Source organism: Mytilus galloprovincialis, chromosome 7 (genome assembly GCF_965363235.1).
Source record: "Mytilus galloprovincialis chromosome 7, xbMytGall1.hap1.1, whole genome shotgun sequence".
Lineage (NCBI taxonomy): Eukaryota > Metazoa > Mollusca > Bivalvia > Mytilida > Mytilidae > Mytilus > Mytilus galloprovincialis.
The window spans coordinates 88,807,819-88,820,159 of NC_134844.1; the positions used below are offsets into that span (position 1 = coordinate 88,807,819).

The 12,341-nt window shown below is 33.4% G+C and overlaps 2 protein-coding genes across 2 annotated transcripts in view; both read right to left on the minus strand.

The window, feature by feature from the left end:
* LOC143084087 (uncharacterized) overlaps nucleotides 1-5,818 on the minus strand; it is a 75,321-nt gene extending 69,503 nt beyond the window's left edge. The window contains exons 1-2 of the mRNA XM_076260496.1: nucleotides 5,774-5,818; nucleotides 4,950-5,051 (exon numbers count right to left, since the gene is read on the minus strand). Coding sequence (XP_076116611.1) covers nucleotides 4,950-5,051; nucleotides 5,774-5,818 — 147 coding nt within the window. The remainder of the gene's footprint in view (nucleotides 1-4,949; nucleotides 5,052-5,773) is intronic.
* The window catches only part of LOC143083957 (uncharacterized), a 235,526-nt gene extending 228,927 nt beyond the window's left edge, over nucleotides 1-6,599 (minus strand). Inside the window, exon 1 of the mRNA XM_076260373.1 lies at nucleotides 6,504-6,599. Coding sequence (XP_076116488.1) covers nucleotides 6,504-6,587 — 84 coding nt within the window. The 5' untranslated portion in view covers nucleotides 6,588-6,599. The remainder of the gene's footprint in view (nucleotides 1-6,503) is intronic.
* Nucleotides 6,600-12,341: the final 5,742 nt, after the last annotated feature.

The window sequence follows — 12,341 nt, forward strand, 5'->3', positions numbered from 1 at the left end:
ATTGGTGGAATGTGTGTTTGTAATGTTTGATTAGCAGAAGGTGTGTTTGTAATGTATGATTGGTGGACGATGTATTTGTAGTGTATGATTGGTGGGAGGTGTATTTGTAATGTATGATTGGTGGAACACATGTTTGTAATGTATGATTGGTGGAAGGTGTGTTTGTAATGTATAATTGGTGGGAGGTGTATTTGTAATGTATGATTGATGGAAGGTGTGTTTTTAATGTATGATTGGTGGAATGTGTATTTGTAATGTATGAAAAGTGGAAGGTGTGTTTGTAATGTATGATTGGTGGAAGGTGTGTTTGTAATGTATGATTGGTGGGAGGTGTGTTTGTAATGTATGATTGGTGGAAGGTGTATTTGTAATGTATGATTGGTGGAAGGTGTATATGTAATGTATGATTGGTGGAAGGTGTATTTGTAATGTATGATTGGTGGAAGCTGTGTTTGTAATGTATGATTGGTGGAAGTTGTTTTTGTAATGTATGATTAGTGGAAGGTTTGCTGGTAATGTATGATTGGTGGAAGGTGTATTTGTAATGTATGATTGGTGGAAGGTGTATTTGTAATGTATGATTGGTGGAAGGTGTATTTGTAATGTAGGATTGGTGGAAGGTGTATTTGTAATGTAGGATTGGTGGAAGGTGTGTTTGTAATGTAGGATTGGTGGAAGGTGTATTTGCAATGGATGATTGGTGGAAGGTGAATTTGTAATGTATGATTGGTGGAAGGTGTGTTTATAATGTATGATTGGTGGAAGGTGTATTCGTAATGTATGATTGGTGGAAGGTGTTTTTGCAATGTATGATTGGTTGAATGTTTGTTTGTATATATGATTAGTGGAAGGTGTGTTTGTAATGTATGATTGGTGGAAGGTGTGTTTGTAATGTAGGATTGGTGGAAGGTGGGTTTGTAATGTATGAATGGTGGAAGGTGTGTTTGTAATGTATGATTGGTGGAAGGTGTGTTTGTAATGTATGATTGGTTGAAGGTGTATTTCTAATGTATGATTGGTGGAAGGTGTATTTGCAATGTATGATTGGTTGAATGTTTGTTTGTAATGTATGATTAGTGGAAGGTGTATTTGTAATGTATGATTAGTGGAAGGTGTATTTGTAATGTATGATTGGTGGAAGGTGTGTTTGTAATGTATGATTGGTGGAATGTTTGTTTGTAATGTATGATAAGTGGAAGGTGTATTTGTAATGTATGATTAGTGGAAGGTGTATTTGTAATGTATGATTAGTGGAAGGTGTGTTGGTAATGTATGATTGGTGGAAAATGTGTTTGTAATGTATGATTAGTGGAAGGTGTGTTTGTAATGTATGATTGGTGGAAGGTGCATTAGTAATGTATGATTGGTGGAAGGTGTATTTGTAATGTATGAAAAGTGGAAGGTGTGTTTGTAATGTATGATTGGTGGAAGGTGTGTTTGTAATGTATGATTGGTGGGAGGTGTGTTTGTAATGTATGATTGGTGGAAGGTCTGTTTGTAATGTATGATTGGTGGAAGGTGTGTTTGTAATGTATGATTGGTGGAAGGTGTGTTTGTAATGTATGATTGGTGGAAGGTATGTTTGTAATGTATGATTGGTGGAAGGTGTGTTTGTAATGTATGATTGGTGGGAGGTGTGTTTGTAATGTATGATTGGTGGAAGGTCTGTTTGTAATGTATGATTGGTGGAAGGTGTGTTTGTAATGTATGATTGGTGGAAGGTGTGTTTGTAATGTATGATTGGTGGAAGGTATGTTTGTAATGTATGATTGGTGGAAGGTGTGTTTGTAATGTATGATTGGTGGGAGGTGTGTTTGTAATGTATGATTGGTGGAAGGTGTGTTTGTAATGTATGATTGGTGGAAGATGTGTTTGTAATGTATGATTGGTGGAAGATGTTTTTGTAATGTATGATTGGTGGAAGATGTGTTTGTAATGTATGATTGGTGGAAGATGTGTTTGTAATGTATGATTGGTGGAAGATGTGTTTGTAATGTATGATTGGTGGAAGGTCTGTTTGTAATGTATGATTGGTGGAAGATGTGTTTGTAATGTATGATTGGTGGAAGATGTGTTTGTAATGTATGATTGGTGGAAGATGTGTTTGTAATGTATGATTGGTGGAAGATGTGTTTGTAATGTATGATTGGTGGAAAGTGTGTTTGTAATGTATGATTGGTGGAAGGTGTGTTTGTAATGTATGATTGGTGGGAGGAGGTGTGTTTGTAATGTATGATTGGTGGAAGGTGTGTTTGTAATGTATGATTGGTGGAAGATGTGTTTGTAATGTATGATTGGTGGAAGGTGTGTTTGTAATGTATGATTGGTGGAAGGTGTGTTTGTAATGTATGATTGGTGGGAGGTGTATTTGTAATGTAAGATTGGTGGAAGATGTGTTTGCAATGTATGATTGGTGAAAGGTGTGTTTGTAGTGATTGCTAGGTGATCATTGTATTGACATGATTTGATTGGTGATCCCTTTGTTGACATTGTTTGAATTATGGTTTATCAGTTTTTATGACTCATGTTAATAATTGTTAATCAAGTGACTACACCATGTTAAATACTTTGATTATTTGTCTGTGTTGATTGGTGATTTAAAGTGTGGTCTGTTGGTTGGTATGATTAAAGTTTGTAAATCAAGTGACTACACCATGTTAAATACTTTGATTATTTGTCCGTGTTGATTGGTGATTTAAATTGTGGTCTGTTGTTTGGGCTGATTAATGTTTGTAAATCGAGTGACTACACCATGTTAAATACTTTGATTATTTGTCAGTGTTGATTGGTGATTTAAAGTGTGGTCTGTGGGTTGGTCTGATTAATGTTTGTAAATCAAGTGACTACACCATGTTAAATACTTTGATTATTTGTCTGTGTTGATTGGTGATTTAAAGTGTGGTCTGTTGGTTGGTATGATTAAAGTTTGTAAATCAAGTGACTACACCATGTTAAATACTTTGATTATTTGTCCGTGTTGATTGGTGATTTAAATTGTGGTCTGTTGTTTGGGCTGATTAATGTTTGTAAATCGAGTGACTACACCATGTTAAATACTTTGATTATTTGTCAGTGTTGATTGGTGATTTAAAGTGTGGTCTGTGGGTTGGTCTGATTAATGTTTGTAAATCAAGTGACTACACCATGTTAAATACTTTGATTATTTGTTTGTGTTGATTGGTGATTTAAAGTGTGGTCTGTGGGTTGGTATGATTAATGTTTATAAATCAAGTGACTACATCATGTTAAATACTTTGATTATTTGTCCGTGTGTTAACATTTGATTGGTGATTTAAAGTGTGGTTTGTGGGTTGGTTTGATTAATGTTTATAAATCAAGTGACTACACCATGTTAAATACTTTGATTATTTGTCCGTGTGTTAAGATTTGATTGGTGATTTAAAGTGTGGTTTGTGGGTTGGACTGCACCATGTTAAATACTTTGATTATTTGTCTGTGTTGATTGGTTATTTGAAGTGTAGTCTGTTGGTTGGTCTGATAATGTTTGTAAACAAGTGACTACACCATGTTAAATACTTTGATTATTTGTCTGTGTGTTAAGATTTGATTGGTGATTTAAAGTGTGGTTTGTGGGTTGGTATGATTAATGTTTGTAAATCAAGCAACTACACCATGTTAAATACTTTGATTATTTGTCCATGTTGATTTGTGATTTAAAGTATGGTCTGTGGGTTGGTCTGATTAATGTTTGTAAATCAAGTGACTTCACCATGTTAAATACTTTGATTATTTGTCCGTGTGTTAAGATTTAATTGGTTATTTAAAGTGTGGTCTATTGGTTGGTTTGATTAATGTTTGTAATACTAGTGACTACACCATCTTAAATACTTTGATTATTTGTCTGTGTTGATTGGTGATTTAAAGTGTGGTCTGTGGGTTTGTATGAATAATGTTTGTAAATCAAGTGACTTCACCATGTTAAATACTTTGATTATTTGTCCGTGTGTTAAGATTTAATTGGTTATTTAAAGTGTGGTCTATTGGTTGGTTTGATTAATGTTTGTAATACTAGTGACTACACCATGTTAAATACTTTGATTATTTGTCTGTGTTGATTGGTGATTTAAAGTGTGGTCTGTGGGTTGGTATGATTAATGTTTGTAAATCAAGTGACTGTACCATGTTAAATACTTTGATTATTTGTCTGTGTTGATTAGTGATTTAAAGTGTGGTCTGTGGGTTTGTATGAATAATGTTTGTAAATCAAGTGACTACACCATGTTAAATACTTTGATTATTTGTCTGTGTTGATTGGTGATTTAAAGTGTGGTCTGTGGGTTGGTCTGATTAATGTTTGTAAATCAAGTGACTACACCATGTTAAATACTTTGATTATTTGTCCGTGTTGATTGGTGATTTAAAGTGTGGTCTGTGGGTTGGTATGATTAATGTTTGTAATTCTAGTGACCACACCATGTTAAATACTTTGATTATTTGTCCGTGTTGATTGGTGATTTAAAGTGTGGTCTGTGGGTTGGTATGATTAATGTTTGTAATTCTAGTGACCACACCATGTTAAATACTTTGATTATTTGTCCGTGTTGATTGGTGATTTAAAGTGTGGTCTGTGGGTTGGTTTGATTAATGTTTGAAAATCAAGTGACTACACCATGTTAAATACTTTGATTGTTTGTCTGTGTTGATTGGTGATTTAAAGTGTGTGTGGTCTGTGGGTTGGTTTGATTAATGTTTGAAAATCAAGTGACTACACCATGTTAAATACTTTGATTGTTTGTCCGTGTGTTAAGATTTGATTGGTGATTTAAAGTGTGGTCTGTGGGTTGGTATGATTAATGTTTGTAAATCAAGTGACTGTACCATGTTAAATACTTTGTTCACATAATATCAAGTGAATTTTTGTTCTATATATCAATTTAAAATGTATACATTTTTTGTTAAGAAAGATAGCGAATAAAAATGAAAATTACCTCTTCTGTTTTCACCCATGGACTGCATCCTTGGTCTATTAGCCATTTTGTTACATCAATCTGTCCATTTCCAGCAGCACAATGTAAAGCTGTGTATCCATCCTATAACAATATAAAATATAAACATGTTAATGATGTGTGATAATAAATCAAGAGAGGAGTCAAACAGTTTATCAAAATGTAAGAACTATAACATTGGCTAAGATAATATTCAATTATACTTATGTATAAACTGATAAATGGTAGATTAAGATATATAAACCAAAATATACATTTTCTGAGTCAGTCCTACGAAACAGAAAAAAATAATAGCAAACCCTATTTAATATAATTCTAACAAGTATTTGTTGTCCATTTAACCTGTCTGGTTAACAACATGATTTTATGTTGATTTTGTAGAATAATCAAAGTTGAAAAAAAAGGAACATAAAAATGAGTTATATTTTCTGATTCAGGACGAAGAGATAAGAAAATTGAGACCCAACTTTATATAATTCTGTCAAGTATTTATTATTTTTAAAAGATGTTTTACATTAGATCTGTAGAATTAACATTATCTGTCAGACTAAAGATGTTAACACAACATGTTCTCATCAACTTCTCATTAAAATCAGATATTTACAAAATAATTTTTTGCCAGGAAACAAAATAAAACCTTAACTATCTGATTCCGTTCTGTGTTACGAATAAAATGAGGCCCCACTTTATATAATTCTAACAAATATTTGTTGTCCATTAAACCTGTCTGATTAACAACATGATTTTGTGTAGATTCTGTATAAAGTGGTGTTTGGTCAGAGTAAGGTTATTATATCTATCATTACCCAGTCTATAGCATCTAACTGACTGCCGTGACTGACGAGGTACATCATTACCTCCAGGTGTCCTTTCACAGCCGACCACATTAATGGTGTCCTTCCAAACTGTAATATCAACATATAACAGACATCAAAACTTGTGTCATAAACTGGACAATGTTGTGTAATAAATATAAACAAAATATATATCACATGAATCAGTGGTCAAAACTGAATAAAATGACCAGTCACACTTATATTTATATTCTACATAAACAACAAATAAACAACATGTTTTATTGTGAGATGTCAGAACTTCCATCAGAACTGTCAGGTTAAAAAAAAAAACTTTTTTCAAGAAACATAAAAACGAGTTATATTTTCTGATTCAGTACGAAAAGACAAGAAAAATAAGACCCCACTTTATATAATTCTGTCCAGTATTTGTTATTTTTAAAAGATGTTTTACATCAGATCTGTAGAATTAACATTATCTGACTAAAGATGTTAACACAACTTGTTCTCATCAACTTCTTATTAAAATCAAATGTTAACAAAATAATTTTACGTCAAGAAACAAAATAAAACCTTTACTATCTGATTCAGTTCTGTGTCAAGAATAAAATGAGACCTCACTTTATATAATTCTAACAAATATTTGTTGTCCATTAAATCTGTCTGATTAACAACATGATTTTGTGTAGATTCTGTATAAAGTGATGTTTGGTCAGAGTAAAGTGATTATAGCTATCATTACGTAGGTGGATGTGGCCTCTAACTGACTGCCGTGACTGACTAGATACATCACTACCTCCAGGTGTCCTTCTAAAGCCGCCAACATTAATGGTGTCGTCCCATACTGTAATATCAACATATAACAGACATCAAAACTTGTGTCATAAACTGGACAATGTTGTGTAATAAATATTAACAAAATATATATCACATGAATCAGTGGTCAAAACTGAATAAAATGACCAGTCACACTTGTATTTATATTCTACATAAACAACAAATAAACAACATGTTTTATTGTGAGATGTCAGAACTTCCATCAGAACTGTCAGGTTAAAAAAAAACTTTTATCAAGAAACATAAACAATATTTATATCAATGGACTCAGCTGGACAAGACAATTAAAATGAGACCCCACTTTATATAATTCTAACAAATATTTGTTGTCCATTATAAATCTGTCTGATTAACAATGATTCAGTAGAATGATCAAAGTTAAAAAAAAACTTTTTTTCAAGAAACATTAAAACAAGTTATATTTTCTGATTCAGTAGGAAAAAACAAGAAAAATAAGACCCCACTTAATATAATTCTGTCAAGTATTTGTTATTTTTAAAAGATGTTTTACATTAGATCTGTAGAATTAACATTATCTGACTAAAAATGTTAACACAACTTGTTCTCATCAACTTCTCATTAAAATCAGATGTTTACAAAATAATTTTTTGTCAAGAAACAAAATAAAACCTTTACTATCTGATTCAGTTCTGTGTTACGAATAAAATGAGACCCCACTTTATATAATTCTAACAAGTATTTAATGTCCATGACACCTGTTTGATTAACAGTATTTTGTGTTGATTCAGAATAATGACCAAAGCTTAAAAAGAATTCAGTGGTATTTCCATGTGAAATATTTGTGTGGTGTATAATAGTTCAGTGTTCTAGCTACAAAGTTTGAACAGGGGGCAGCGCCTGCCCTTTTTTATTGACGCCCTTGCCTTTTTTCTGCCGTCCCACGGGCGCGCTGCCATTTTAATTGCGGAAAAATCAGCTATTTCTGCCTTTGAAATACCAGTAAATTCGTAATTTTTCCATGAACAGGAAATTCAGCTACCTGTGCAAACTGTCAAATTAAGTAACCCATTAAGTGCATGGCTTCTCCTGACAGCTTTGGTGTCAAACACATTGTTAATATTAACACCAATTACCTTAGCTTTAGGTCGTACATAATTTGTGTATATCAACAAAATGAGTTATTTCCCCTTATTTATCACCTGTTCACAATATATTCCTTAAATTTATGTTTCTTTTCATAAAGCCAATTAAAATTAATTGATAGATTTGCATCCCCGCCCGCCCCTCTGAAATCATGACTGGAATAAAGAAATTGAAACAAACATGAACTTATTAGATTGGTGACCCTATATTGAGTTCAGAAAGTCGAAAAACATACACATTTTTAATTTATTAAATATTAGCAAGCCCTTAAACATGTTAAATTTAGATTTAGCCATGCCTTTCGTTTTTTGTAGACGAACAGAAAATATTCTCTGTCCCAATACCCACTATAGAGTCATTAAACAACCATATTTTCAGCATTGTAATTATATTTGCATCTTGCATATTAAGGACCAACCCTGTTGTTTCAACACTGTTTGAGTTTTTATTTCATGCTGTACTTATCATACTTGTGTTTCATACCAATGTATTTGCTTCATTTTACTAGGACAACAAAACATTGCTTAAATAAATTTGGTATAGGTAGTCCAACTGAAGAGAGCATTTCTCCACGTTTCTGCTGTTTACTATGAAATATGTTTCTAAAGCGGCAAGTACATGTAGAACAGTGGTTGCCAATCAAAGATATATATTTACGAATTTGAAAAGCGTCACCAGCATATGGAGTATATGTGTCTCAATATTATAAATACGTTATTCTAGAGCTATAGCTCAAAGTACGTTGATTTTGTTGAATACTGCTTTCTCAAAAGTTGCTAAGACAGGGCTATAAATCAATCAAATTAAGGTCATCACTCAAGAAATTTTATGGTCGCCATCATGAGCTGATTTGCCATTATGACAAAAGTGTGTCAGAAATCATATCTGATATTCTTCCTCAGTCATAATAACCTTCCATCATTACCGCACTGAACAAAGAAATAACACGACAGGTGCCATATAAGTTGCAGGAAATGCGTACCCTTTAGGAGAACCTGATTTCATTCCTGGTTTTTAGTGGAGTTCGTGTTGTTTCTTATTTATTATTTGTATCTGTTAATGTAAATGTCTTTTGGTTTTATGGTTTTTGGTTACTCCTTGGTTTTGATTGTTATTGTCTTATACACGATACCTTGTGCATGTGTTTACATGATATAAGCTTATTATTAAAATTGCATATATGAATAACACGTGACAAGAAGGTTTCATATATGAAATAAAATTTAAAAAATAAAATCCTCCCACCTGCCCCATTTTTTTCAAAAATTTGGATGAAAATCTACTAATTAATTTTAGTTGGCCTAAAAGGATTAAATATAAAATTAATTTAATGCAAATGCATATGAGAACATTAATTTAAATTATTTTCAATTGAATACACTTCAAAAATAAATATTTTGAAAATTATATTTTGCATCTTTACTTCCATTAACTGATCTATCAGGTGCAATGAAGCATAAAAAATTCACAATATTTGTTTACAAACTTGGTGAGACTGGTATTGTAACAGAAACTATATAATAAGAAGGAAACAGCTTCCTAAAATGGTAACAGCATCATGACCATAGATTTATGAAGTCAAACATATAAAATTGTGCCAAAAGTATTGAAATATATTACATTTTAACTGAAACTCGAATTTACAAGAATGCATAATAAAAGTTATGTGCTTATTAATTATGAGGCTTAAATAATTGCCTTTTTTCAGTGATATTAATTAACGGGTAAAATTGCCCTTTTTTCAATGACATTTATGCGTAAAATTGACCTTTTTCTGACTAGCACCCTGCCCTTTTCAAATGTTGGCTAGAACACTGAAGTTGCTTCATATCATATGTGTTGCTGTGTATCAGGGTAATATAGTAATGGTGTATGTTGTGTTGAGTATAAGTGCAAAACTTCAATAAGCTGTGTTTGCACTTTTTGTTTGCGTTGCCTATAAATGTGATATGTTGCATGTTTGTGAGTAGTGTAAGAGTGTCATTGCTATGTCACTTGTTGGTGTTAAGTATAAGAGTGTTATTGCTATGTAACATATTGTTGTTGAGTAAAAGAGTGCCATTGCTATGTCACATATTGGTGCTGAGTATAAGAGTGTTATTGCTATGTCACATGTTGATGCTGAGTATAAGAGTGTCATTGATATGTCACATGTTAGTGCTGAGTATAAGAGTGTCATTGATATGTCACATGTCGATGCTGAGTATAAGAGTGTCAGTGGTATGTCACATATTGATGCTGAGTATAAGAGTGTCATTGATATGTCACATGTTAGTGCTGAGTATAAGAGTGTCATTGATATGTCACATGTCGATGTTGAGTAAAAGAGTGCCATTGCTATGTCACATGTTGGTGTTGAGTATAAGAGTGTTATTGCTATGTCACATGTTGGTGTTGAGTATAAGAGTGTTATTGCTTTGTCACATGTTGGTGCTGAGTATAAGAGTGATATTGCTATGTCACATGTCGATGCTGAGTATAAGAGTGTCATTGATATGTCACATGTTGGTGTTGAGTATAAGAGTGCCATTGATATGTCACATGTTGGTGTTGAGTATAAGAGTGTTATTGCTATGTCACATGTTGATGCTGAGTATAAGAGTGTTATTGCTATGTCACATGTCGATGCTGAGTATAAGAGTGTCATTGATATGTCACATGTTGGTGCTGAGTATAAGAGTGTTATTGCTATGTAACATGTCGATGCTGAGTATAAGAGTGTCATTGATATGTCACATGTTGGTGTTGAGTATAAGAGTGTTATTGCTATGTCACATGTTGATGCTGAGTATAAGAGTGTTATTGCTATGTCACATGTCGATGCTGAGTATAAGAGTGTCATTGATATGTCACATGTTGGTGCTGAGTATAAGAGTGTTATTGCTATGTAACATGTTGATGCTGAGTATAAGAGTGTTATTGATATGTCACATGTCGATGCTGAGTATAAGAGTGTTATTGCTATGTCACATGTTGGTGCTGAGTATAAGAGTGTCATTGCTATGACACATGTTGGTGTTGAGTATAAGAGTGTTATTGTTATATCACATGTGGATGCTGAGTATAAGAGTGTTACTGCTATGTCACATGTTGGTGCTTAGTATAAGAGTGTTATTGCTATGTCACATGTTCATGTTGAGTATAAGAGTGTCATTGCTATGTCACATGTTGGTGTTGAGTATAAGAGTGTCATTGCTATGTCACATGTCGATGCTGAGTATAAGAGTGTTATTGCTATGTCACATGTTGGTGCTGAGTATAAGAGTGCCATTGCTATGACACATGTTGGTGTTGAGTATAAGAGTGTCATTGCTACGTCACATGTTGGTGCTGAGTATAAGAGTGTTATTGCCATGTCACATGTTTATGCTGAGTATAAGAGTGTTATTGCTATGTCACATGTTGATGCTGAGTATAAGAGTGCCATTGATATGTCACATGTTGGTGTTGAGAATAAGAGTGCCATTGCTATGTCACATGTTGGTGCTGAGTATAAGAGTGTTATTGCTATGTCACATGTCGATGCTGAGTATAAGAGTGTCATTGATGTGTCTTATGTTGGTGCTGAGTATAAGAGTGCCATTGCTATGACACATGTTGGTGTTGAGTATAAGAGTGTTATTGTTATATCACATGTCGATGCTGAGAGTAAGAGTGACATTGCTATGTCACATGTTGGTGCTGAGTTTAAGAGTGTTATTGCAATGTCACATATTGATGCTGAGTATAAGAGTGTCATTGATATGTCACATGTTGGTGCTGAGTATAAGAGTGTCAGTGATATGTCACATATTGCTGTTGAGTATAAGAGTGTTATTGCTATGTCACATGTTGATGCTGAGTATAAGAGTGTCATTGATACATGTATGTCACATGTTGGTGTTGAGTATAAGAGTGTCATTGATATGTCACATGTTGGTGTTGAGTATAAGAGTGTTATTGCTATGTCACATGTTGGTGCTGAGAATAAGAGTGACATTGCTATGTCACATGTTGGTGTTGAGTATAAGAGTGTTATTGCTATGTGACATGTTGGTGCTGAGTATAAGGATGTCATTGCTATATCACATGTTTCTTTTAAATATAAGAGTGTCATTGCTATGCGACATGTTGGTGGTGAGTATAAGAGTGTCCATGAATGTCACATGTTGGTGTTAAGAATAGGAATGTCATGGCTAGGTCAAATGATGGTGTTTAGTAAAACAGTGTCAGTGCTATGCAGATATTGCTGCTGAGGATAAGCATGTCTTGGTTATGTCAAGTGTTGGTGTTAAGTATAAGAGTGTCATTGCTATGTCACATGTCGGGGTTGAGTATAAGAGTGTTATTGCTATGTCACATGTTGGTGTAAGTATGTCATCGCTATGTCACATGTGACCAAGTTACCTATGTCATGTTTAGTACAGGTGTGGTAAATATATGTTGTTCAGTACAGGAGTGGTTAATGTATATGATAAGATCAGATATGACATGTCATGTTTAGTATTGAAGTGGTAAATGAATGTTGTATGATCAGGTGTCAATTGTCATGTTCAGTACAGGAGTGGTAAATGAATGATGTATGATCAGGTGTCACATGTCATGTTCAGTACTGAGGAGGTAAATGAATGATGTATGATCAGGTGTCACATGTCATGTT